The 27,608-nt window shown below is 46.3% G+C and overlaps 2 protein-coding genes and 1 non-coding gene across 9 annotated transcripts in view; 1 reads left to right on the top strand and 2 right to left on the bottom strand.

Annotated features, from left to right (window-relative positions):
• Positions 1-1,652: 1,652 nt before the first annotated feature.
• Positions 1,653-1,724, bottom strand: TRNAQ-CUG (transfer RNA glutamine (anticodon CUG)). The gene has a single exon. It is a non-coding gene; the product is annotated as a tRNA-Gln (tRNA).
• A 234-nt stretch (positions 1,725-1,958) lies between these two features.
• RAB11A (RAB11A, member RAS oncogene family) lies at positions 1,959-18,058 on the top strand. The gene is made up of 5 exons (XM_052672480.1): positions 1,959-2,101; positions 8,833-9,028; positions 9,947-10,140; positions 11,094-11,174; positions 16,345-18,058. The coding sequence occupies exons 1-5, from the start codon at positions 2,062-2,064 to the stop codon at positions 16,482-16,484; spliced, it is 651 nt and encodes a 216-aa protein (XP_052528440.1). The 5' UTR covers positions 1,959-2,061; the 3' UTR covers positions 16,485-18,058.
• Positions 18,059-19,643: 1,585 nt separating this feature from the next.
• MEGF11 (multiple EGF like domains 11) overlaps positions 19,644-27,608 on the bottom strand; it is a 263,692-nt gene continuing 255,727 nt past the window's right edge. For 3 of the 7 annotated variants that reach the window (XM_052672468.1, XM_052672467.1, XM_052672469.1), the window contains 3 exons: positions 27,546-27,602; positions 22,835-23,041; positions 19,644-22,743 (listed from right to left, as the gene is read on the bottom strand). In XM_052672468.1, the coding sequence (XP_052528428.1) occupies positions 22,583-22,743; positions 22,835-23,041; positions 27,546-27,602 (425 nt within the window). In that variant the 3' untranslated portion in view covers positions 19,644-22,582. Of the gene's footprint in view, positions 22,744-22,834; positions 23,042-23,152; positions 24,080-27,545; positions 27,603-27,608 lie in introns of those variants that run through there. The other 4 variants (XM_052672470.1, XM_052672473.1, XM_052672471.1 and 1 more) reach the window with 3 other exon arrangements.

Genomic DNA, 27,608 nt, shown 5'->3' with positions numbered 1-27,608 from the left:
GTGTTGTCCTCGCCTTCTGCCCCATTATCTTACACAGGGTGAGCTGGATCCAGCAGAGGAGCATCTGCAATTTGGGGCAAGAGGAAGTAACACACGTATGAAAAACATAAGTAAAGGCTGTTCCCAAGCTGCTAGCTGACAAACAAAACCCAAAACACAGAAACGAGAACAGCTCTTACAGAGGGATAACTAAAAATACTTAACCTGTGTTATTTTTAATTTTTTGAAGCCAGTAGCATTTCTGGGGTGTGAAACTAGGCCTGAGGAACATTGTGTCAAAATTAACATTTTTTTTAATGACAAGGTTCAAAGGACTGCAAATAGGATGTGAAATAGAAGCCTTAACAACGCAGCTATAAATACACCCAAGCCCCCACGTGTAGAGTATTCATTATTAATCTTAATGCACTACTCAGCACGGTAGATCAGCTTCTGAAAGGGGCAGAAGAGAGAGCAGCACTTACAGACTCCACATCTTGGGTGTTTTGAGTTCATCTGCAGACAAAAAGGGTCAGTCCAGAAGTGCATGCTGAGCCCAGACCCTGATGCTCCAGCCTACCTTGTCCACTGTGCTGGTGCGGATTCGGTTCCACCCCACGGCCCTTTGTTATTAGCATTTTGTTTTCTTCTCTTGGAAGCTCTGAGGCAGCAGGAAGCATTTGAAAGCGGAAAGGATCAGGTTATGGCTCATTTTCCTCCCAGCAGACAGTCACTGATGCTGTGGGTGCCCGGGGGTTTCTCTCCTCACACAGAAATCATCGCATGGCTGCCTGAGTACTGAGATGGCCAACATACTGAGAGCAGAGCGAGGCTTAAGGGCCTTGGATTGAGCATCTGGGCACCAGGGCTATTTTTATGCTTTTCAAGCTAGGTCTGCAGCCCTGGTGCAGGAGAAAGGAGAAGGCCTGGGGCCTGAGGGTGGCAGCAGGGCCGTGGTGGGTGAGGCCTGCGGAGCCCTGCTGTTGTCCTGTACAAACCCTGAGGGCACAAACCCTCCTGGGGCTGCACTCGTCTGCTTCACAGCTTTAAGTTCTCCTTTGGCAGGTCTCATTTCCCTCCAGATGACCTCATCTAAATGCAAATACGTACAGATGCATGTTTTTAGCTGCTTCTGCTTCCATACCCCTCATTCTGAGGGTAGCTTTGCTTTTTCCATACTCTCCTTTGACTCTACTGCAGACAAATACTCCAGTCTTTGTCCTTCCCCTCAGCTGTTACAGCTTTGCACCTGATGGTCCTAGAGGCCATTTTGCGCCTCATGAGCTCAAATATTTTGCTGCTATCTCCTGCAAGAGCAGTGCCATTCCACCATGCTGACCATTACAGAATCTCACAGAATCATAGGCTCGAATACTGCTCATGTCCTGGGTTGTGGGCAGATCTGTGGGACCTGGGTGGCGTTCTATAACCCACTCCAAACTGAGATCACCCTGTGGAAGCAATCCCTTGTTTTGCACCATTGTGAGAAGGATGCCCATGGGAAAAAATGCAGCCAAGAGAATACAAGAGGCATTACACTGTGTACGCGAGGGAACCTCAGAAGGGAAGGGAGACAGGAGTACTTTGAGCCACAGTTAGAATAACTATAAAGTATACAATTACGTATAGAAGGAAAAAAGAAAAAAAAAGCGGAAAGGAAAAACAAAAATCTTAGGTTCCACCGAGATTTGAACTCGGATCGCTGGATTCAGAGTCCAGAGTGCTAACCATTACACCATGGAACCGCGGTAGCAGAAGTTTTACCCGGCCGCCCCTAGTCCTTACTCCGCAGCACTTCGCGCTCCCCCCGCAGCTGGTCCTGGAGCTGTGACCACTCGGTGGGACCAGCGGTGCCCGGGACTACTCGGCTGTACCGGGCCGAGCTCGCAGCCCGTCCTACCGGCAGCACCGTCCCTTTAAGGCCGGGCGGGGCGGGAGGACGGAAGCAGCTCCGCGGCGCTGCCCCGGAAGGACCCGGCCGTGGGCGGGCAGAGTGCGGAAGCGTTGAGGCGGCTGTAGGGAGGGGTCCGGCACCCGCTCCCGTCCCCGGCCCCGTCCTCGGCCTCCGCCGCGCCTCGCACCATGGGCAACCGCGACGACGAGTACGATTATCTCTTCAAAGGTAATGCCCGCGTCCCCGCGCTGCTCGCGAGTCACCTTTGTGGCTCTGGACCTCACGGCCTCCGAACGGCGGGTGGGGAGCGCGGCGCGGGCTGACGGCCCCGGGCGGGCTGAGGGCCGCGGCCTTCTTCGGGATCCGAGCGGGCGGCGCCGCGCCCCACTGGGTGCTGTGGAGCCCGGAGCCGGGGGCTGAGCTGTCCGGCCGTCTCGCGTCGGGGGATGATGCAGCTAATTTAACGCGGGGCGCGGGTTGCCTCCCGCTGCGTTACAGCCCCGCGGTGCTGAAGCTGCGGGCAGCGGCCGGGCGCCGCGAGGCTGCGGTGCTGCTTTTGTGGTGAAGTTCAGGAATTGGGTCTTTGAGGCACAGTGGAGATAGTCGCTTATGGCAGGGAAGCGGGGTGTCGGGTTTGGAACGTCGCTCGCTATCTTATAATGGTGAGAGACTGTAAGCTTGCCGTGGTGAAGCTTGGGTGTCTTGAAGGAAAGCTGTATTCCAGTCTGTACCCTTAAGCTCCCGTAATAACTTCGAGGAATTACAGTTTCCGTTGTCTGTTTTGTCCAGATTTCATTAGAAGACCTTGACCTGTAAGTCAGTTGCTTGCACTGTTAAAGGTGAAGCCAGGAAGCATGAAGTAGTGCCTGTTTGCCCAGCTCACCGCCAGCGTCATCACGTCAGCAGTTTGTTTTGGAGCCTGAGGTGTACAGGTTATCGATTGCATTTTGTTACCTGTACTGGCAGAACTGTGTAAATAAACTTATAATTAATGCTTTGATTGTGATGGGAGTATCTGCGACACAGAGCTTCTTGGGAGAGGTGTTGCCTTTCCTTAAGCCTGCTTCTTGATAACTGTGAAATAATACAGTCGGGATTCATTTGCGTAGCGGGGGAAAAAAATCAAAGCTAAGTTAATTGATGGCCATTCCTAAAGCTTTTCCTGTTAGACTAACGTGTGGAAGCTGCTGCAGGGAATGCTAGGAAAACGGTCTTGTGGAGATGGGTGATTCAAGTCCTCCAAAAGTAAAGCAGATCACAAGAACTCCATGCAGAGTCGCATAGCTGGGATTAATGTGGCAGCTGAAACAACGTATCCAAAAATGTAGAATAACAAAAATTGTGGAAACAGTTCTGAGGACCCAGAGGAGGAGGTGTTGCCGAGCAGTTACTGCTCTGGAATGAGCTTGGAATTACTGAGCGGTTGTCGGAAATCGCTGTCTTGTTACCAGGCACTGCCCCAAAAGGCAAATAGTAAAAGTCCTTGGAAGAGGAAATGAGAACGTGGGTATCATTCCATCAGTGAGCATGAGACATGAGTCCTCTGGGGACTGCAGGCACGTGTGGGCAGCACAGGTGTACCGGTTTGGAAAGGAATATTGTAGAACTAAAAAAAATGCAGGACATCAAAACAATCAGTAGAGTGACCCAAACTGAAGTGATGCTTAACTTTATCAAAACTAAAAGCAAAGAGCGACGTTGGCAAATAGGGAAAGAATATCTATTGTTTGTCATAATGTCTGAATATTTTTACTGCTGCTTTTATTGAGCAGAGGCCTAAAATAAAAGGATATAAAGTCTCCCAGTCTGCCTGCGAACTTCAGAGTGGTTCGTTGCTGTAGGCAAAAAGCATGCATGGATTTGAAAGACTGCAAAAACTCCCAGAGGAAGAACATGTTGTGTACCTGGTGAGCTGCTTACACTGTTGTGTCTGGGGTCACTGCTGCTTGAAGATGGGGGCTTGCTACACAGAGGTTGGCCTGTTTGTTCTTTTACTCCCTGCTTCTCAGACATCTCTTCTTGCTGTCAGACTGGTCTATCAGGATGCTCAATCCAGGCAGGCAGTTCTTTGAGGTTCATAGGCGTGAAGGAATATTGTTGCTGGGACTAACTTCAGGTTTTGATGTGCTATGAAAGAATCCAGGCATATTCTCTAGTCTAGCTGTCTCTTACTGCTCTTGAATTAAACTGCTGCTAGTGTGTTTGTGTGAGGCCTGTTCTTGTGTTCTCTGTTCTTGTGCTGTCATCCACTGACAGCAGCTCCATGGCGAGATCCAGCTGCTGGTGGTGTTAATGGGAGCCCAAACCTGTGCAGCTGCAGTTTAATCCCAGTAGCTGTCATGCTGCCCCTTGCCTGGCTCCACTGCAGCAGCACTTCAGTGTGTGCCCAAACCTAGTAGGTCTGGCTTAAGTCAATTTTTGGTAACTTCTTTGTGTCCAGCTGTACACGTCTGTGTGTCTTTCTGTGCTAAACCAGTTGGTTTCATGGAGAGCTGTGTCTGCTAGCACCACGTTTTAGAAAACCCAGGTCTGTGAAGCTGACTCCATAAAATTCTTGCTCCGATTTTAACGGGAAGAAAAAATAGTGTTGACAGGAGGCTTAAATTATTGAGTAATATCCTTACTGAAGTGCTGCAACTTTTAACTCTTTTTGATTAATGTATTTACAGTTAATGAGTAGATACCAAAGCAACCCTCGCTCCTGGAATATGTCTTCTGTGTTTTTCACAGACAAAGCTCAGGAGGATTAGATTTGTACCCTGACCATCTGGAACTTTGGATTTGAGGTCAGCCTTCTTGTTTCCGAATGCAGACCTGGCTTGCAGTGGCATTCAGCTGATTGGTGGAAAAACTCCTGTTTCAGCTATCTGCTTCCTTGTTTGCGTCATGTTTATTACTCCAGCCTTTTCCTTTGCTGAAGGAAACTAAATCAGTATAGAGTTGTTGTTTTAGACTTCGGACAATGCGTTTTTTTTCTTGAGTGTTTTTGTCTGCAGGGAAGCGCAGTTGCATGGCAGATAGTGATTTTTCCAATGGTAGTGAACCCTGTACCTTCACTCTTAGATGTGGAGGCATTTTGGGGCTGAACAGACCTTGCGTTGCTGTTATGCTGTGCTTGTGTTTTGGGTGGTGTGTAGTATGTGGGTAATAGATGACCCCTACCCTAAGGTGCCCTTGAAGCATATGACATTTCTCTTTGAGACAGGAGCTGGATGAATACAGGTGAGGGGGAGACTGATGTAAGATACAGTCACATTAGCATTGTCACCAGCTGGCTAGAAGATGTAGAATCGGGTCATCTAATTCTCATTCCCTTTAAACCTCAATTTAAGCAGGCTGGAAGAGCTGTTCAGCAGGGTCTTGTGGGTGTCATAACATGTGTTCAGGCTCTTTGTTTATCTGCCTCTTAGTAGCAGAGCTTGGTGCAGACAGAAGTGTTTTCAGACATTGTAATCCCTGACGTCTTTGAAATGGTGTAATATGCCACTTGTGTAATAACCTTACTGCATCCAGAAGAAGCTAGCAGTGCTGGACTTTCTATTTTCAACCTGATTAGGTTGTCAATAGTGTATTTTATGAGCTAGTTGAAATTCTTAGAAAATAAGCTTCAATTAGAGGTTTAACAGAAATAAAAATTGAGAGTTGGAATGTTGGTGAAAAATTAATACTTCTCTAAATGGCTTTTCAAGCAAGGAAATTGAATTCTTATTTTGGTCTTCTACAGAAATAAAACTGGAATTACAGGATGAAATTCCTACATTTGCATGGACTACCTCATTCTTTTTGTCCACCAAATACTTTGTCTTAAACAGTTGCAGTGCTAAGTGCTGTAGGTAGTAAATGCATCATTTCCAAAAGCTCGTGGTTGCTCACAGTGAGCTGCCACATCACTAAAGCAGCAACAAGGAGCTGCCTGGCAGTAGTCAGCCGGGGTGGGGGATCCCTTCTGCTGCCTCTTGGGTTATTCCCAGGCTGTGCCAGTACTGGTGCAAAGCAGGTTGTGATGGAGTTTCTCAAGGCTGAACTTGTTTAAATGTTTCCCATAAACTTCAGTCCTTCCAGTGCCGAGGGAGTTGAGGAATTTGCAGACGGTGTGAAGGTGAGTGGTGCAGAAGATCTTCCAGTATTACTCTCTGACTTCCTGTGTGGTGATGAGGATGACAGCTCTCTGAATGAAGCAGGATTTGGAATGCCAGGCTTGGGGGCTTGCAGGAATTGACTGAAGTAAGAGCTGACAGACAGAAAGTTCGGGCATTCAGTCTGATGGGCAGAGCCACCGTGATGGTGTGGTCAGGAACAGACCATTTCAGCACAGGCCATTTCTAGTAGAGATGGCAGGATTAAAATCCCTGTGCACGTCACCGCTGAGGTCTCACCTGGAACGATGCATGTGGTTGCTCTCACTGCTTGGAAGAGCAATGAAGAACTTGTAGGGAAGATGTTTGGGGAAATGCACCATCTGTATATAAGGATATATTTGATAAGTCAGCTTATTTAGGTGGTAGAATGAAGCTGAGAAGATGCAGCTGCTTTTTGTAAATATGTGAAACAGCATAAACACCACTGGGAGAAGAAACTAATAAGCTAATGGGCAGTGCTGGCACACAAACACTGCTACCAGCTGACCGCTAATTTCTTCTGAAAATTAGAAGGCAATTTCTAACCATTAAGAGTGAATTTCTGGAAGAGAAGCCCAGTAAAAGTGTGTGTGCAGGAACAATTAGCTTTGATGTGGAATTAGATATCATCATTTCTTTCTCGAACTGTTCGCCTGTGATAGGCTCAGGCATTCAGGGTCATTCCTGCTGCATTTCTGTGCTGAGAATGTAATATATGGGAACGTTGAGGTGGTTTGATAAGGAAAGCAAAATAAAAATTAATGTAGTCTGAGTGATGGTTAACGCTGTTTCAGTTCATCGTTGCATTCAAAGAATGATAGCTCAGGCTGGTGGAAATGCAGAACGTGTGAGGAACCTTAGGTACCACTGACACTGCAAGCTGTTCCTGTGGCTGTGCTCAGTGCAAGCTGCAGTGGCCCAATTAAGTAGAGGAAATAGCTGGCTTCAAGGAGGAAAGTCAAATATTTCCCCTTTTAATTGAGACATGTTAATCTGGCACTGGAGAGCACTCAGGCATAAGCAGTGTGATACCTAGACAAGGTGAGGAAAAAACCTGGCAGGGGGAACTGCCCGAGCTGTCTTTGGAAATGTGCACTGACCAAGAGAAGCATTTGTGAGGGCAGGAGGTAACAGGGATGGGATACTTCTGCAACACAGTGATGTGTGTGGACTGCTTTCCTCATCTGGGGAAGTTTTCAGCCCAGTTGTCCCAGTGTACACAAACATGATGTCATTCAAAACTCTGGTCTAAACCTGCTGAAAGAGTATTGAAGATCTCATTTGCCAATGGAGAAGGAAACCTGTGGCAATTTGCCTGGTGGTGATGATGTAATTGGTGCCCTGACCTCTGCACTAACTTTATTACCCTTTGGCATCCTCTGTGCCGGGAAAGCTGCTCAGCTGTGTCAGGGCAGCTGACACTGAACCCTGCTGACCTGTCATGTGGGAAAACAGATCCTGTTTGCATTCAGTGTACGTGCATGCCACTTGCATGCACTGTGGGTCCTCCTAAGAGAAGTGTTAAAGCTGCTCTGTGCTTTCTGCAGCCTCAGAAGCATGGCAGGCTGCTCGCTGAGTCAGCTGCCAGAGGGGGCTGCAACGTAAGACTACTGGAAGCTGGTGTTTGCTGCAATGCTCACTCTATGGAGAGAACTTAGTAGCTGCTTCTCAGCTCATACAGTCAGGGAAAACCCCGTTTGTCAGAACTATGTGTTATGTAAATAGGGAACAGTGTCCAGAACTCTGCTGTGTGATGCAGCAAACGGTGGGAGGTTTTATGCTGCTAGACTGTCTCACTTCAGAGCTCAGTGGACTCATTTGTCTTTTGTACCACACAGCATATTTAACGCTGTGTTGCAACCTCTTAAAGCTGAAATGATGTCTATTACTGTGCAAACACTTGCCATGCTTTCTTTGTCACCCATGGCTCTTCTGCTTGTATAGGCTTTGAAGTGCAGCCTTTCTTCTCAAGGTTCTTATTCCTCTTCTTCCTCCTCCTTTTCCTTCTGTTATCTGTTCTTATGATCAGGGCAGAGGAGCATCCCAAGGGGCTGCTGTGTGACGTGACTCAGGTGGCCTTGCGTTACACCCAGCAACTGAACTTCCTGCACCTTTGCAGCCAGTTCTCTCTGCACTGGTGTGGCAGTGGGATGGGCTGGGAAGGGCAGATGGTGCCTGTAGTCCTGAGCCACAGCCATACCCCAGAGCAGCACTGTGGAGCAGCGTTGATCTGAGCCTCAGCAGCAATGAGCGACTGCTGAGGTGTGTGCTGTGCCCAGGCAGCCTTTCAAGCTGTCCATCATGGTGACAGTGGTCTTGTGACTTCTGTATGTTCTGATTTTTTTTTTTTTTTTTTTTTTTTTCTTTTTTTGTGCTAGTGGGGAACCTTCTTCCTGCAAGGGTGTGAGGGGTGTAGAGTGAAGGCAGCCTGCTGCCTGCCCTGTGTGCTGGAGTTATGCTTCAGCAAAACACTTGCGTGGTTTTTCATTTGTTTTAGTTGTAGCATTGTCGCAAGGATGTGAAATCCAAATTGTCTCTGACTTTTGTGCTTTGCCATGTGTGTTTTTTCCTGGGGGAGGAATGTGATTCAGTGCAAAGCAAAGGAGACTGAATTGTAACTGCTAAAAACCAAGTCTGAAGTCTGTTTGAAATGCTGGTGAGTGTGACAGCTCTGGTCCTCTGGAAATCTCAAGACTTGGAAATAGACCCCTGACATGAGGGGTGGTTTTGCTATTCTTTTTCTCTGGTTTTATTCCGGAAATCAAATATATTCATTGCAGGTGATTGTCAGTAGATAATCTATATCTGGGATGTGATTCCAATGTCATTTCTGTCTTCTAGTTGTCCTTATTGGAGACTCTGGAGTAGGCAAGAGTAACCTCCTGTCTCGATTCACTCGCAATGAGTTTAACTTGGAAAGCAAAAGCACCATTGGAGTAGAATTTGCAACAAGAAGCATTCAAGTTGATGGGAAGACAATAAAGGCTCAGATATGGGACACAGCAGGGCAGGAGCGATACCGAGCTATAACATCAGCGTAAGTGGCAGCTTATATGGCTGGAGAGAAGCTTTGGCTGAGGAGGGTGAGCTTGGGGCCCTTCTGATTCCTCAAACTGCAAACAGGATGGATTTTCTCTTATAATATCCACATACAGTATAGGGGAAGGAAGCTCAAATGTTATTCTGTCCTGAAGCTTGACACAGTATGAACAGATCTACTTCTCAGTGCTCTCATGATATGTAACTGGAGGCGTTTCTGAGCTGTGAGAGACTTATTTAAATGCAAGCCATTGATGAAATAACAACTGTACTGATGGAGGTTTTATCAGTGGTAACCTACGACCAGAATGCCTCCTGTATCAGTAGGGAGGCACTGCTCACTTTGTGTGTTTGTTTAATTGAAAAAGCAGCACAGCAAAAGCTAGATTTGAGTAAAACTGGAGGTAGTTGTGGGGTGGGAAAGCACAACTGAATATTTTTGTCTTTTTGAATATGTAACCGTGCCTCTCCCTGGTCTGACAGTAAACCAATTAGGGCATTTCACAAAGAGAACAGATCAAGTTAATTTTTTTAAAATGATCCAATGAGTCATTGCAAAGTCTTCCTGCTGCTCTGGGCTGTGCCCGTGCTGCACCCACAGTGGTGGGTGGGGAGTCTTTCAGGAGTGGGTCATAGGCTGAAGGTGACAGAAGCTTCCCATAGACTACAGTGCTTCATTTTTGAGGTGCAGGGTGACCCACCAGACCCTGGCTGCTGTTGTTGTCATGGATTAACCCTGGTCTGGATGCTGTATTTCAGCTGCTTCAAGTCCCATGTATCATGCTTTGTATTATTATTATTATTATTATTTTCAATATAACTGTCTTTGCAGTAGTGGGAAACAGCTATTACTCAGTATCTTGTCACTTTCAATTGTGTTTCTTGCTGGTTCTCTAACACATCTCTTCACCCACAGGTACTATCGAGGTGCTGTAGGGGCATTGCTGGTGTATGACATTGCTAAGCACCTTACTTATGAGAATGTAGAGAGATGGTTGAAAGAGCTGAGAGACCACGCAGACAGCAATATTGTAATCATGCTTGTGGGAAACAAGAGTGACTTGCGCCACCTGAGAGCAGTCCCTACAGATGAGGCCAGAGCTTTTGCAGGTTGGTGAACTCAAAATTAATTGCCTAATGCAAACTGTCCAGTCTTTGCCTACCTGATGTGAAATACATGAGTGTACAGGTAGGAGGGAAAAGACTTAGTGCCACGTACTGCTTTATGCCTTTCTTCATTCAGTTAAAAATGAAGTTCTGCAGAACCTGCATGCTGATAGACTCTCAAGAATCTGCCAGGGGCACTTGAAGACAGTTTTAAACCAGATTTAGTTCCATGCCTATGCATTGCTTTTCTTGTAGAAGCTGTGCTGGTGGGTTTAAGTTTCATGCATGGTGGCAGCCTTGTGTCTGTGTAATATCTGAACTATATCAGCTGAGCTGGAGCCCCATACAGATGTTGGTATCTGAACATAAGCCACCTTTTTGGCTCTTAATACATAATTAAGATACGTGAAAAGTAATTCTAGAGATTATTCTGTTTGTGTATATCTTGCCTTGTTTTAGGACAGCTTTCTTTAATTGTGGAGGGAAGCTGGGTTTTGTTCTTTAAGGCTTGCTGTAGCTGCTTGTGCAGAGTGAGGATACTTGCCTGCAAGTAAAGGACTGCTGTTCCCTCATAAGGCTTGCCCTGTTAGATAAGCTGCCATGACCTATTGGGAGGTGGAAAAACTTGACAAGGTTAAAAAAAAAAAAGTCCAGGAAGTTTCCTTGCACATTTTTTGAGAGTGCAAGAAATTCTCACTTTCAGTGATGCTCAGTGTAACACAGGTAACACAGCACTGTTCTGATCCCTGTGATAATAACTCTAAATTGCATTGCTGCTGTTAGCTGGCCTTGCTTTCAGATCATAAAGGGAAAAATCCTACAACTTCTAATGTGTTTTCTTAGCACTAATGCATCTATCTCATCAGCAGCACCACATACATTGTCTGGTACAAAAGTTCTTCTGGATGGGAGATAAGCTTTATACACCTCTAATTATGGTATTTCTGTCCATGCAGAGAAGAATGGTTTGTCATTTATCGAGACATCTGCTTTAGACTCTACAAATGTGGAAGCAGCTTTCCAGACTATTCTGACAGGTGAGTCACCTAATACTTGGTTTGGAGGAGGAAGGGCAGAATGCTGCTCTGATACACAGCGAATAGGCATTTATTTGCCTATAAAGTGTGTAAAAGTTAGCAGTTTAATCATTCCTCACAGCTGTAGTACTCAGACACTGCTTTTGAAGTGTCATAGTTGATAGACCAGCATAGGAGTCAGGAATGAGTCTTACTCGCTTTGCTCTACCCCGGGTTTCCAGTCTGCCTGGTTTATGTGCTTCACTTTCCCATTTGTGGAACTGGGAGTGCCTGTGAGAGAGAATTGTCCCATGCCCACCTCCAGACAAAATGGCTGTTGTCAGATGAGAAGGCAATCTAGCTTGTTTCCATCAGTAATGGTGAGCATAACACTGCCAAGAGAGAAGTGCCAAAAGAATGAAGCAGTGCTGGCAGTCTGAGAGACAGCGACTCCTGAGTGCAGGTTGGTTGCTGTCAGTGCATGTAATAGCCATGGCTGGACTTCTGGCCTTTGTAGCACGTGACAGCAGTGACTGCTGCAGTTTTTATGCTCAGTTGATGAGGAACTTCCTTTTTGTTTAACTCCTTTGTCTGATAGATGTAACTTCTCACTTGTGACACTGGCAACTAGTTAGATTTTTTTCTTTTTGGCAAGTAATGGATACTTTCTTTCACAAACACATAAAGGACACCTTAGCCATATTGAGGTGGAGGAGGTAGCTAGGAAACCATTACTGTAATAAATAAAACTTCTGGAGTGTTTTCTTCAGTTGTTTTGAAATGTGTTATGAATACCCTTGCAGTAGGGGGTGGGGAGAGAGATCTAACTGCCCTCAGCCCCTTCTTGGACCACTGTGTGCCTTAGCAGCAATGGCTGGTGTGCTGCATGCTGTGGGCTGCTGCCTTATTTCTGCAGGTCTGTGTCGTGCTCAGATACAAAAAAATGCTGTTGCCATGGGGAAGCAGTTTACCTGTTGGGCACACACTAGGCTGTTTCCTTCTCTCTCTGCTTGCATGCTTTCAACAGCACTTTTTATTCCAGAAGTTATCTTGGATTCTAATTAGTGGAGGTTTGATTTTTCTGGTTTTATTTCTCTGCTAAGGAGAGCAGTCTGTAATGGCAGAACAAGTGATTAAGATTAACCCTCAGTGGACTCTGACAGATTGTTGGGGCTGTTGCTTTCTCACAAACATCAGAGCACCCTGTGTTGCTGTGACAGTGTTTTGGGTAAAGAACTCTTGGGTGTGTGGACAGAATTCTTGCTGAGGAATGGCTGGTTCAGCTGAGCTAGAAGAAACACTTCTGATTAGTGGGCACATGGCTTTCTCCAGACGTAGACTCCTGTTTCAGGGAGATAAAGATGAAGTAAATAATGCATTAGCAGCAGGTTACCTCCATCTCTGCAGTAACTGGCATGCAAAGGATCAATGTTCTGCTGATAAACTTCTTGATAACACTTCACAGCTGGCTATTTGTGTTAATGATTTGCTTTTAAAGGAAGAGGTGAGCAGCCATTTGAGGAATGTGGTTTTCAGAGTGACCCTGCAGAATCATGGATAGTCTGTATGTGTGTGGCTAGGTTGCTTCCAAACGTAATACTAGAGGGAGTAATACTGGCTGTCATTTGAAGAAGAAGGTTGATAAAGCCAACAGGCTTTGCCACAGGCTGTGTGTGGAGGAGGCTGTCAGAAGGGGCAGGGCATGCTGCTGCACCAGCTCAGCTAGTATTTTCCACGCTGGGAGGAATCCTGCAAAGCCATCTCAGGCTGCTCTCAGTGGCTCTCAGCTGCTTAAATCTTTCCTGGACAGGGAACTGTCTTGACTGAGATCTGGAGCAAAACTCCTTTCTCAGCCTTTCTCAGTGCTGCTGAAGGTAATCTGGTTGGGACAGTGATGGAAACTCCGAAGAGTGCTTTCAGTTGGAGTTATACCAGGTTGATGTTAAGCTTATTCACACCTAGATTCTCAGATGAAGCCACCTTGAGCAGATGGCTTTGGGTGTAGGAAATATGAATCTGTTATAGTTAGCACAGTGTTAAGTGAGTGCCTGGTCTGCTGTTACAGGTGGTAGCAGAGAGAGAGAGCTTTCCTTTTGTCTTGCCATATTATAATTATCTCGAGAAGGGCAGTGGGAGGGAGGAATTAAATCTTAAATCTAATAGGCTTCCTCTCCTGTTGTCTGTACCAGGTAAGTTTTGGGGAGCTTTTCCTTCTGTGGCTTAGAATAATGCTCCTTATCCAAGCTCCTCAGTTGTAAGATGTCTAGACTTCAAGGGCTAATTCCTGTGCACACAAAGCTGCTTTGTATTATTTGGCAAATATGAGAGACTGGTGTTTTAATCCTATCCCCTGTGAGCATTCACAGCAGGATAAAGCATCCTTAAAGTAAACTGGAGTCAGCCTCCGCTCCCTGCCTCATTCAGTGCTGTCTCTGTTCCTGTTCTGCATTCTTCTGTGGTTTCATCTCTAAGGAATCCCATCTCCAAGGCAACAACATCACAGAGTACAGACATTAAGAACATTTCATGAGAAGAGGGATTTCCTCTTTTTGTTAGTTTTGTACACCTGGAAGTGAATGAAACACTAGCCCTGGTTGAGCAGACAAGGACTGGGCAAATAGACAGCAGTTGTTTTTTTTTTTTTCTTTTTTTTTTTTCCCCCAGCTCTTATAGCACAAGGCCAGTCTCACATGGTTACCAATTATGCAGAGAAGCATTGTGCTGAATGTGCTCTTAGTAAGGTCTCATTCAGTTACTGAGCAGAGCATGAAGTGTAGCATCTTCATTAAAAAGTACACATCTTCATTAGCTGGGCATTCCTCAGTACAGACCAGTTTCAGTGTAGGCTTTGCCTCTGGGCATTTTGCTGCAGGAAGAGCAGGTTTAAGCTGTTCCCACCTCCTCCATCACACCAACACAACTATGTGTGGTGAAGGAGTGCAGCTGTAGTGTAGGGCAAAGTAGTTTTTAACCATTTAGGCTTTGATCTAGAGCAGTATCCTGTGTCTGTACAAAGGTTTGCATAGCAGAGGAGGAAGAAGTGGCAATGAGCAGAAGTGGAGCTGCTACAAGTTGACTGAGCAGCACTGCTGCTAGATGTTCTAGCAGGGCAGGGAGTGAGGATCAGTTGGAAATGCACTCCCCACAGCCAGAAGAGAGAGACCCTTATCAGCAAAAAAAATCAGCAATGTTGTTTTTAAGACTGTTAAACAACCCTGAAGATCTTTGAGTGCTTTGAGATGAGGGTGTTATGCAGAGGACGCTGCATGTGGGGTAGGGGTGGAGGAATTGTGTGACAGCTCATGTTAGACAACGGTATGAACTTATTCAGGAGCTTCCATGGAAAACAATTGCTGCTTCTAAGTGTATGAGCAGGTATGTGGAGCAGAGAACTCGTCCTGAAGAATGCAGTGCAGATCTCTTCCAGCTGTGCTCCCTCCACCTCTGCACATGTGCCCTGTGCTGAGCATTGCTGCCCGGCCTGCCATGGGGCAAAGCTGGTCTTTATTTACAGATCTCCATGTGAGCCCTCAGGTAGCTTTAAAGGTCTGTTGTACATTTTCCTCAAACTTGTGGAATTGTTCATATGTCATGGAAAGAATAGGGAACTTCACAACTGGTGAAATCAGAAAATCCTGCTTTGTGTCTACAGTTTGTTTGGCTGCATCAGTGACCTGATCCTAACTGAATGCATATGTAAGGTCCAGCTTTCTGAGCAGTCTATCCCTATCTGAGTTTGAGCCCTCTCTTTAAGGCCCAAGAAATAGATTCTTTTACAGTGCAGCTTGCAAAGGGTGAAGTTCCTTCTACAGACAATAGATACAGCACAGTATCTGTGAGAAATTACCACTTGGTCAGCAGTTACATGGATGTGTGCAGCCCTGCTCTCACTCCTTCTGGGGAGCACTCAGGCATTTGTGTTGGCAGCTTAAATCAACCCAAGCTTGTTGCATCAAGGGCAAGATTTGCAGGCCTTGTTTATCAGGAACCCTTTTTAGCTCCTCAGTGCCATCAGTTCTCATCATAAAAGCAGGCACAGAGCTGTGTGACCAGCCCTTGGCAGCAAATAGGACTTCTCTACACGAGGTTACTCAGTTTCCAGTACTGAAATGATGTCAGGATGTGCACCCAGCAGCAACTCATTAAATTCTGAACAAAGGCTACTCAGTAACGATGAATCTCTGGTGGGAAAGATGCATCTTGTTCTGGGGTCAGACGAGGTGCTTGGACCATCGTTTTCCAGGGACTTTAGACCTACAAAAGACTTTGAACCTTTGTTGTGTTTCACCCAAGTGATTTGTGAGCAGCCTTCTGCTCTGCTCTGCTCTGCAGACACCCTCTTCTCGTGTGACCTGAGCTTATCTGGAGTGCCCCAGCAGGCCGTGCTGCAGCATGCAAATGGTGTGGGTAGTGCTGCGTGCTTGGTGCCAGCACACCATTCTGTTGTGTAAAGCAGATGTGATGTTGTCATTTCAGGGTAGGCTTTTTGCTGAAGCTGGAACGCTTTTAATTGTTTTGTTAATGAGGCTTAGCAGGTATTTATTATTATTTTCAGTGGTTTATAACTTGAATTTGCAAGTGAGTTCCCAGTGTTCTATTTTTGGTGCCCTTTATTTCCTTCCTGGGTGAAGTGCTGCACGTCACACTTCTGTGCGCATGCTGAAGGGAGTGGCTTTGTACCTGCTCTCAGTGTGTGCACAGCAGGTACTGTTGGCCACAAATCCCAGGAACCTGGCAGAGCTTTCAGTGCAGGTGTGCACCTGGCGGTGGTAGGAAAGGCAGAGCAGTTTATCCTGTGCTCTCTGATTTCTGCTGGGTTCTTTGTAATCAGTCTTCTCTGAAGTCCTGAAGCTGATCTGCACTAACACACTGTTCTGAGAGCCACGAGAACAATCAGAGGGGATTGATGGCATACATGGTAGATCCTGCATCTTTACTGAGAGTCAGGAACTATTTTTTTTTTTTATTGCTTTTGGTAAAGCAGTTGTGAAAGAAATGTGTTTTGTGAAGATGGTTCATATTTTAGTTTATAAATACAGAAGATCTCATTGAACTTCTTGTGAAAGCTGCTGTGCTTATCATTGCAGAAGTATGGGAAATCTTTGCTTTCTGCAGTTTTTGGCTTCCCCAGTGTTTGCTTTCTGATGATGCTGTGCATGCACGTAACGATGGGCTCTTTCTCATCTTCCAGAGATCTATCGTATTGTTTCCCAGAAGCAAATGTCCGACAGACGTGAGAATGATATGTCTCCAAGCAACAACGTGGTTCCCATTCATGTCCCTCCAACCACTGAAAACAAACCAAAGATGCAGTGCTGTCAGAATATATAAGAATTGTTCATTCTTTCCTAAAAGGCTGTGTATATTCCCCAGGTCCAAGATTTAAATATATTTGTAATTCTTGTGGTTACTTTCTTGTGTTCAGTTATTGCTTATTCCTTCTGAATTTCTCCATGTCTTAAACATCTTGATTTCTGTGTTTATAATCTATTGCTTCTCTGTGGCTGCAGTATTTTCCCAATGCTGACTTGTCAGTTTTGGTTCAGTAAATTGTTTGGAGCTGAACTGATCTCTTTGCAGCGTGATGCCCGCTAGTCAGAACACAGACACATTTAGTGAGCACTTGAAGATATAATTCTGCTCCTTGCAAAACAATTATTGTTGGGTTAACTAGGAGAATATCTCTGGGCAGGATAATCTGTCTTAAGGTGTTGTATACTGCATCTAAAGCTTGATAGAATGCCTGTTGCTCTGAAGTGCAATTTTAATGTAAAGTTAAATGTCTTTGGCTACATCTTCAGATTGCCAAGAGGAGATCTTGCTATAGAATATTCTGGGGGAGGTGGGGGTGAGAATTTCTCACAAACAAGCAGCAGGGTTCTTGCTACCGGTGAATGAGCTTCTGTGGTTTGGCACCTGCTGCAGGGGGCTGCGGTGCAGGCAGGGCTGCTGCAGGTGCTGGTGGGACTCGCGTGAGCTGCCTTTGTGAAGGAGGGAGAAGGAGAAGCAGCGTGTGTCACGGAGGGTCACTGGAACATGCAGTGTGTTTTTGTGCTGCCCGAGGCTCAGCCTCCACAGTGCCAGTGCTGTCAGGGCTTGAGGATGCCTTTTTTCTTTCATGATGCACAGACTTGAAGGATGTTGTCACACATTGCCTATCACATACCAATACATGCCACGCATGCTAAGATACTCAGATGCTCAAGTTGATCAGCAACTGCTACAACCTGGTCTTAGTCTTCAGTTCTATTTCATCCAGTATTTTTAAACGATTCCAGTGGTTTGGTACATGTTCTGTAACAAAAACATCTGGAGTAGTTACTGGATGTAATCATTCAGTAGTTGTCACTCAGCACAACTCATCAGTTCAATTAGTTAGTTCAGGGATACATGAACTGTGCCTTCTGTCGCTGTACTCTGAAACCACTGCATATCACACAGCATGTGCTATCCCCAGCCATGCCATTAATGTTGAGATGTGGGGGCTATCAGCACTGAATTTCTACTGGATTTAAAAGAACTGTTTGTATAAATGCCAGCGGTTATCTGTACAATTAGAGGAAGTAATTGTCTGTAGGGGACATTTCTCAAACTCTGATATGACCCACCTAGAACATCTGGATTTGGGTAGGCACTACCAGCTGCATTTCTTACCCAACCTTTCTGTCTTGCGGTGCTCATGATGTGTAAGGCACACGGAAGGCATTGCTGTAGTTGGTCACTTTTTTTTTTTTTCTTAAATCCATTTTCTCCTCCTAATATTAGTTCTGAAGATGCTATTTTGATCTGTTTGTAAATTACTTTGTATTTTATGCATGTACTGTAACTTGATTCATTATTTTTTTAGATTGATTTAAAATATATTCATCCATGATTCTAATAAAGAATTACAGGGGACAACTCAATATGGTGTTGGGTGCACTTTTTGGGAGAAGCGGGATTTGACTTTAATGTTTTTACTTGCTAGTAAATTCCTTGGAACTGAGAGGAGACACCAAAGTGGAAGTACTTCCAGAAGAGGAACTGAAAGGGCCACATACTGGGACCAGGTCTGCAGCTTGTAGGGGCTGATGCAGTTCGTGGCAATTTGTGCGCTTTGGAAAGCTTTTATGGTGTGAAAAATGAGGACTCTTTCTTGTCAAATCCCTGAATAGCTTTTACAAACCTCATTTTTTCCACATTACAACCAGTAAGAAGATCCTGTGGAATGACAGACTGCTGCCACCTACAGCAAATTACTTCAGCTGTTTGATCCCACCTTGTTGCCTTCTGCTGAAAGAGTGGTGCCGTAGGAGCCAGGCTGCTGAGCACTGTGAGTTCTGGAAGTCATGCCAAGAGCACGTGGCAGCACTGAATCCTTCTGTCTGAAGCAGCCTTTAAGGCCTTGGCATTGCCAGAGTCAGGAGAAGGTGTAAAATGGGGACCATCCTCTCTTTTCTGGTCTCAGAGCACTGTGGCCAGGCACCGGTGTATTTTACAATTGCATTCATTACTGTGGCAGCCAAGCCATAAATCTGCCAGCTGGAAATGCAGGGTGAGTTTCGCTTTGCTTCCTTTTCTGATTCACTTAGCCTGACTCAGCTGTCACGTCAAGCTTGGATTTCTTATGGCTTTATGCAAGAAGCTTCCTTCTGCAGTAAATCTGAATGCAGCAGAGTCTGCTGGAATGCAAGCCCCAGCTCTGCCCCATGCAAAGTCAGTGTGGGCACGCACTTCCTCCTCCACTGTGTAACTAGCAGCATTGCGTTGTGGTCCTGGGCAGCTGTGCAATGGCTGTGTGCTCTTAGGCAATGTAAAAACTCTTATTTTCATCAGGACTTTACAAGCAGTAATCACGAAACAGGCCTTAGACAGAAATGCCTTGCAAAAACTGATTTTGTAATTATGAACTGCTGCAATAGGGAATCCAGAATTTTCATGCAATAGTTTGTAATGGCTTTGCAAGCTATACTGCCTTCTACAGCAAAATCACATGGTATGTGTACAGGGCTGTAACTTCTTAGCCACTACAGCCTTTGCCTGCTGTCCTGTGCTTTGGTAAACTTTTTCCTAATGGCTGCAGGGCTGTGGCTGGTCCTGAGCTGTGAGACATGGCTGGGCTCAGGGGAAAGCTCACAGGGAACTTCTGGAGAGACAGCACAAGGCGTTGGTCTGGATGCTGACCTAATGGTATTGTTCTCACTCAGCTGCTGGTTAATCATCTCTGCTGTAATTGGTGTTCCTTCTGTGCTGAAGTGTCTCTTCTCTGCTAATAGGAGGTGACTGATCATAATAGATACAGCTTTTGAGCCCTGAGATGAGCTGTCTGAGTTGAGTTTATGGGATCTCCTGCATAATGCTGCAAAATTGGATTTTCTCACCAAGAGCTTTTGCTCTCATTTACATATCTGAAAGTCCTGACCTTAACAATTCTGAAGCTTGGTGAGAATCTGTGGTTCCTGTGTGATGGCAGTCGAAATTCTGACACGAGCAGAAAGTACGTGGCAGTGCTCTGATGTAAAGACATTTTTATTAAGCTGGAATTACTCATTCCATCAGTTCAAACCTGATGAGTTTCCAGACTTAAATAGCTTATTGAGTGTGGTTTGTCAAATAAGAGGATTACATGCTGGGCTTTAGTTAACAGGATCTTTAGAAGTATGAAGCACAAATATTGAAAAAGCTTCAATAAATATGTAGCTGTCTGCTGCATTGCCCCAGCGTCATCAATTCCAAAGGTGTTTCTGCTGCAAATTTGTGCTTGTGATTTATTGATTGGCTCCTCGGGAACAGTCGGATGCTGAGATGGCTGTGGTTTGCCTGGTCCTGGGGTCACTGCTGCCTTGTGTCCTCCTGTGCCCACCAAAAGCACTGCAACCTGCTGGCGTCACCGCGTGCCATTGGGACACGGCTGAGAGGCACTGCGTCAACAGCAGAGAGACGTGGAGCTGTCATCGCCTTGTTTCTGCCTCACTGAGGTCTTGCTCAGACCTGCAAAGGTTCAGCTGCTGCAGACAGGAGCTACGGAAAGAGTTGTACAAAAGATGCATACCGTGCCTGCTGCATTTGTTTTAAAGCTGGGCTTTACTCGAGCTCAAAATTTCAGTCTGAATTTTGTCATTACGTTTTTTGAGAAGTCCTGCAACAGAAAAACAGCTTCTGGCTTGCAAGGTGCCTGTGAGGTTTTCCAAGACATGGTGAGCCCCTCTGTAACCAGCAGTGTCGCATGGAGCGCTCAACCTGAGCGTGGGCTGGGAGTTTTGGTCTGCCAGTGAGTAAGTCTGAGAAAGACACACTGAGAGAAATTGGATTTATTTTGTACAAGGTGGAATACCTTTGCACAGTGAACAAATATATTACAAATCTGTCTTGCCTTAAAAAAGTATTGCCATTTTGATGCCTATTTCCTAAGCTAATGCTAATAATATACAGAAGGTACTTCCTTTGTTGTTTTTTTCTTTTTTTTCTTTTTTTTCCTGTTAAGCTCTATGCACATCGTTGCATTTGGATTGAAAATCCAGCTTTGAAAAAAAAAAAAAACAAAAACAAAATTCTGAGCCTCATCTCTGCTCTCTCATCTCAATGTTGACAGCAACACACAGACCCTGGTCAGGCTGGCAGCTGAGACTGCTTGTGCTAGATGGCAAGATAGGTCTCTAACCAGAGGATTCCTCATCAATCTGCATTTCTCTTGGTATTTTTGAGGTAAGTCTTTCCACTCGTGTATGCAAAATATACCCCTCCTGGCCCTACAAAATAAGTGCCTATTACATCTCATATAAGGCTTTCCTGGAAAATAAAACTACTATTGCTCATCAGTCATTGCCCCCATGCACACATGCAGCATTCATGTAAATACTTTGGAGTTATCCTGAAACATGAAAATCTGCTTTTCTGCAAGCCTGGGGGGGGGATCTCTGGGCTCAGCTCAGCTGTCTGGATCTCTTAAATTGCACGTAGGGGTTCAGAGCTGGCCCTGCCATCCTGGCTGCTGCTGGGGTGCTGTGGGGTACGGTGCTGCCCTACTCGAGGTGCTCCGATGCCTCTGTCACACGGAGCTGGCTCTGAGCTGCTGGCTCCATGGCAGCAGGGTCCTCATACCAATCCCCTAGGTCAGCAGTTTCCACTGGTGGTCAGATGTAGAGCAAACAGCTTGGTGTTGGCTTGGTTCTCTTCTGCTTCCATCAGACTGGTGAATGTGCAACAGAATTTTTTTAATCTTTAAAAGGCAACTTGCTACTTCCACGTTTGCCTAGTAAAATTACATACTTAGAATCAATACTACTTCATGCTCAAAATCTACAAGGAACTGCTTAACGGCAAGTATTCTACTTTCTAGGTCAATAAAGATTACAAAAAAAAAAATCATGGTGGCTCAGTCCAAAGCTTTACCATAGGTCAACCCCTTGATAACTGTTTTACAAACAGCTGCTGAAAAAAAGAAACCCATTTTCAGCTCAATGTAATGGCATGTCAGGTAAAATCATCAACAGATAAAGTTGCACTACATGGTAATGCACATCAAATTAAAGGGTGTCATGGAGGGCGTGCTGCCAGGTGCATCGTGGTGACGTGGTTTGCCAGTGATGAAGCCAATGCGTCCTACTGTTAGGAAACTGAACCAGGGCTGGTCTGTGCAAACCTGCAGTGTCCCAGGATGCAGGTGAAGGTGTGTCTGTTTCCACCACCCAAAAAAGCTGTGCATTTATCTAATGAAAAAGAAGGTGTACAAGGAAAATTAAAGCATAGCTGTACCGAAACATTTCGCGCTTGTTCCAAGTGCAGTAAGCTGGGTATGGGACTCATTGCTTAAACTTCAGTCGTTGACAAAGATCACTGGGCATTGGCCAAAGTGTTACATTTTAAAAATGCGTTGGTATTCCTGTACTCCAGGACCCTGGTACTGAATGAAAGGTGAACAGAGCATTAATTACCAAGCATGATCTTCACAGGATGGCGATGGCAATAAATGAGGTTTCCAGATAGTGAAACAAGCAGCTTTCCTACTCTCATTCAGAAAAATGTCCATTTCTATGACAGAGATATAAACTGTATTCCAGCGTTCCTAACGTTACAAGGTTTTCTGATGCAATTGGTAGAGATGTATGCATGTCTCTAGGTCCTCCTACTCAGTGTGTTGTGTTTTATTTTACAGCAAAGCCAGGGTTAGAATACACATGGCAGAGAGCTTTTGCCTGGAGCAAGTGGACACCTTCCAGGGGCGATGCACTCCAGTGACATCTGGAGAAGGTTCTCATTAGTTCTTGTGATCCATATAAAAAAAAGTCTTTTTAAATAACATCATGCAGCAGCAGCTGGCCCAAGCTGATGTTTAGCTACGTTAGGTCCTTGCAGCCTAAAGTCACGTCAGCATCCTGCAGTGCAGAAAAGGATTGTCTTCTCTTTGCTTTCTCAGAGTTTGTGTTTGCAGCACAGTGAAGTCCATCCCTTTAAGACTGCTTGTCCCAAGATGGCCCGTGCGTTGGGCTGTGCCTTACAGGGAGGAGGTCGTAGTGACTAGGAATGTGACTGTTCCTAGGCAGGTCGTATGGACTTTGGAGGTAACTGGCACTCCGGGCACGGACATCTTGGACCACGCTGATGGTGGGCTCTGGGAAAGCAAGGGAAAGTGGTTGCAGTACCCAGCAGCACTGAGGTAAACCCCAACTGTTAACAGATGAGAGGCGGCACTTCCCACTTACCAACTTCGTAGATGTTTTTGTTGGCTGTCGATGAAGTGGGCATTTCTGAGTATGGGGAGTCCCTGTGACCAGGTGATTTCATTTCCACGTAGCTGCTCTCGGAGTGTTTGCATGTTAAGATGGGGGGATCTTTAATGGTGGCATATGGGTTTTCACTGCTGTTCAGAGAACAAGTGCTGGAACTGCACACAGATTCCTTCATATAATCTGCAAAACAAGATTGGGGTGGGACTGTTAACTTCCTTGGGTGGGCTGCAGCTCGACCTCTGGAGGAGGGGCAGGGCGGGCAGAAGGGGGCATGGGGAAGGAAGATCCTCGAAGCATCCAGCACAGACACCCAATGCTTGTGCTCTGGGTGCGTCCAAACCATTGCATCCACAATTCCCTTAGCAGGAAAGAAAAACCTGCTCGAAACCAAAGTTTTTGCTGTGAAAGGTCCTAGTTGTCATTTACTGCAGTAGTTAATTTTTGGTGGCAATCTTTTCCTCCCTCTCCCATTCCTAAGGAGTCCTGCTGTAACCTGCAGCCCATGCATGCAGCTGTGGGTCGGATCCATCAGCATCTGTGTCCCAGGGGCTTTGAGTACGTCAAATGCCATCTGTTTGAAAGCAAGACATTTCCAGCAGGCGTAGAACTGCATCAGCGCAGCGTATGCACTGTGTCCCCTGAGAGCTCTGTTCCTGGGGCTTCCCAGCACTAGGAGAACCTGGTTTGTTTGTATTCTCTTCTGCCATTAAACTGGAAGGAGGCAGCTCCTGCTAGTGGGGAACACTTGGGTTTCCACAGGGGGATAAGCCTCCGTCTGAACCTCCCTTTTGCCTTTTTTTTCCCCACTGCTGTAGTAATCTACTGGTTCTCTCCCTGGGCTGGAAGAAGGAGATGGGGATGGAGGAGCAGGGAGAGCAAGGCCGGTGCACAGTGGCACCACTGGTGTCCCCCTGTTGGTGACCCTGGCTGGGTGTGCCAGCCTGCTGCAAGGTACAGTGCCAGTCTTGCTTCACATAATAAAAAGAAACAGAACAGAGAATAAATAGGTCTTAACATTGACATTTAAGAACGTGCCATTGCTGCTGTGTGCATCCTGCTGGGCAGTGCCATTAATTTAGAATTAGAGCGATGCAATGAAAGATGAGGCATTTTCTTGTGCTGGGTTACAGTACAAAGGCAGATCCTGGTATATATGAAATACTCCCGGTGAAATAGCGGGACTTGCAAAATAGCTGCAATCCCAGTTGCCCCCGCTGTCTAGTATGGGAGACAAAAAGAGAAATTCAGGTTAAGAAATAGACAGACAACAAGATATCGCTTCTCCTATAAAAACCTCATCTCTGTGCTTCTCCTCCCCATCCTGTTAACTCACTTGCCAGTTTGCATCACCAGTGTGACCTGGAGCTGTGTCTGTACGTGTCCCTCAGCCCCGTGGGGGCTGGTGCTGAGCAGGTTCCCTTAAGCCAGGGCTCAGGTCATGCCCTGCAGTGAGCCTCTGCATTTCTCTCCTCTGACTTCAGCAATACAAACCAATCTCTGGGCTCCTCAGCTCTCAGGGGCAGGGAAGCAGCTCGGTTGGACTCATATGTGAGGGCTGGCAGAGGCCCCGACACCAGTGCAATGTTTATGGAGTAATTAAAATTTAGAAGCTTGTTGTCTGACGTCAGCCTGGATGAGATCTAACAATGCCTTCACAGTAAAGCAAGCCTGGTGCATCCCAGCGACCAGCAGCCGCTGGCACAAGGCTTGGCCAGCAACATGATCCCAGTAAGGGCCGTTTGGTGAAAGCCTCACCTCTCCTTTTAGCAATGAAGCAACCCTGCAAGACCAAAGGCTTTTGTGCATGAATGATCTCAGGATTACTAGCTTTTGATACATATATGACTTAAATCAAGATGCCATGCAGTCTAGGACCCACTAGTGTTCAAAAGTGGGGAGACAGCAAAGACTAACAAATTCTATAATGAAATGAAAATCTTTAGGCTAAAAATACCTATACTATACACTATATGTTCTGGTCCCCACGAGCTCCTCGAGGCATTGGTGCAGGCACCACCAGGACTCAGCCTGGATATGTGATCTGGTTCCATCCAGCTAGCTACTTTTACCTTCCTGAGCCAGTACTGACACCACGGCTACATCCCACGCAGATGGGACCAGCAAAACAGCACATGGGCTTGCTGCAATCACTTGGGCAGTCCTGAAATCTGCCTTTTCCCATAGGCAGCGCTGCCACGAACCGATGCCCACTGACGTAAGTGGGAGTTTTGTGTCTGTCCAGGGATTAGGCCCTTTGCTCAGATATGGTATAATTTACAGAGCACCAGAGCACATTGGGTAACACGCTGTACACCAGGGAGCCATTAGCCTACAGGACATTATGCACAGGATCGCAAGGAATTTAACTCTGAAGGATATGGCAGCCTCTGACTTACTTTGTTATTGAGGTAATTTGGGGATAATTAAAAAGTCTGGCATCACTTGTCAGATTTCATTTCACAAATTAATGTAACTCGTCTCAAACGTACTGAGCCATCCCTAGTCCAGCCGCCCTGGGGCTGTGCGTGGGCGCTGGGCTCTGCTGTGCCCACACCATCCCCAGCTCAGCACCCTGCCTGCTGCAGGAGAAAGGGTTCCTTTGGTTTTGAGGTCCCATCTTTGGGTTGCCTGCACACCCATCACACACCTTTCAAGGAGATCTTATTCTGGTTATTCAGCATCTACATGTCCCTCCCATAGACCGGTTTACTCTGTTCTGCTCTGAATATCCTCTGGCATGCTAATGACAAGCCTCATACCTACTTTCATGTTCAAAGTGCTAAGGACATATGATGTACACAGGTAAAACATGCTCTCCTACTATTCAATCACATTTATGGCTGTTTCCATTTCCCTGGCTAACCTCACTGCTGCCAGGACAGCAACGCAGAGAGAGCTCCGCTCTGCTTCAGGCAAGCATGACACAGTTGTGTTCCCATACAACAAGCAAACAACCCGCACTAAGTGATGCCCCGAGCCTCTGCATGCATCAGTGATCCAAACTGCTGGGGTTTCACTGGGAATCGCGCAAAGGGAACTTACTTCCTTAAAATGCCAGTGCCTGAGGTCACATTATCCCACCAGTGCATCAGCATTCATGATAAAATAAATAAATAAATGATTGAAAAGGAGTCGGCTGTAAAGAACAGCTGGAAATGGCAGCACTGGGCACCACACACAGGGAAGAAACTGCTCTCAAAATGCAGCGACAGCTCAGCTGCTGTCACACCACAGCACCAGGCATGGGGTGGCACGGTGGCTCCCAGAGCCCTTCGCTACCCCGAGGGGTCCCTGCATCCCGCCGTGCCTGCCCTGCTGCCCTAGGAGCCCACCAGCCTTTCTGATGTGGCTTCTGGTCCTGAGTTCTGAATTCATGAAGGAGACAGACATGGAAAGAAAACTGCTCAGATCCTGGATAATAAACACAGTATGTCACAGTAGAAATTGCATTTCACAGCTCTCTCCTGCTGTACTTTCCTCTGTCACATGGATACATCCTCTGCATCATTATGCCCTAGGTGGGATGTCTGACTGTTCAAAGCAGCTTTATAACCTTCTAAATGCAGTAATGTAGTTTAAACTAATCTCGAAATTAATAGCTCCATGTAAAGAGAACAACTAACTAGGCAATAAAAATTTTCCTTTTTTCAGAAGTAGTGAAATGAATGGACTGAGCTGGATAGACATGTATAACCCTCTTAATATTTCAAATTCGGCTTTGTCAAGAAGGACCTGCCCATGGAGCACTGGTTGCCTTCAGTGTATTGTAAAGCTCCGTTCTACCAAATATTACATCGCCTTATTTTATAGAGAGCAGCCACAAGGCGCTCAGTGCTCCCAGGCCTGGCTGTCAGCATCCATCACTGCCCTTACCAGCTTTGTATTCAGCAGCATTGCTGTCAGTGCAGGTACAGGCTTCGCCCTGTGGCAGCTCAGCCCCTCGGAGCAGTGAGCTGGGCCTGGCTGAGCCCAACTGGCAGCACTGGAATCAGGCAGCCAGGCCAGGACCCAACCTGAGGCGCAGGGCAGGAGCAGAGGTGCTTGCAGCCCATGCTGTGCCAAGAGTTGTAGTTCATGCACAGCCGAATATTTTGAATGTCCAAGTCTGAAGGACAACCAAAATCTAAAGTCACTGGGCCTTTCTACATGACTCACACACGATCCCTTTTTAGAACAGCCCTAGAGTCAGAGCCCATTAATTGCTTCGTGCCAGTGTGACTGGTTAATGCACTGAGCGAGGTCTTTTCTCAGGCTCTGCTATAAATCTCTGCAAAGGCCGTATAGCAGGGTCAGCTGTTTCTCTAGGCAGCTGAGAGCCTTATGGAGCTGCAACCTACAGACCAACACACCAGTCCATCAGCAGCAACCGCCACCAGGAAGCCCTGTAGGATGGCTGCTTGGTCCTACAAGAGCTTCCCCTCCACTGGCACATCCTGTTCCCGCAGCAAACCCGCCTTGTTTCCTAAGATGCTTTGCCAGGGCAGGAGTCCCCAACCTGGGAAAGACTCACATCCATGACTCAGATCCCAGACAGCCACGTGGGTGCATGCTGTGGGTAATTGCTCTGTCCCTCTCTGCCTCTGCAGAGCCGTTCACCTGGGCGCCCAGGTCTCCTATCTCACCTCTTCTACGACACCCTTCTCAAACTCTTTGCCAGGGTGGCTGCAGGCACTGGATACCATACCTTTGAAGCTTTTTTCCATTATGTATGTGTTCTGACGTCTATCCATCCCACAAGCACCTGCAT

This window comes from Tympanuchus pallidicinctus, unplaced genomic scaffold (genome assembly GCF_026119805.1).
Source record: "Tympanuchus pallidicinctus isolate F22 unplaced genomic scaffold, pur_lepc_1.0 scaffold12, whole genome shotgun sequence".
NCBI lineage: Eukaryota > Metazoa > Chordata > Aves > Galliformes > Phasianidae > Tympanuchus > Tympanuchus pallidicinctus.
This window is presented reverse-complemented; position numbering and strand designations above follow the sequence as displayed.

Coding starts and splice junctions, on each gene's coding strand:
- RAB11A (XM_052672480.1), top strand. CDS start 2,062: ATGGGCAACCGCGACGACGAGTACGATTATCTCTTCAAAG. Junction 10,141..11,093: donor TGAGGCCAGAGCTTTTGCAG/GTTGGTGAACTC, acceptor CTGTCCATGCAG/AGAAGAATGGTTTGTCATTT. Junction 11,175..16,344: donor TTTCCAGACTATTCTGACAG/GTGAGTCACCTA, acceptor CTCATCTTCCAG/AGATCTATCGTATTGTTTCC.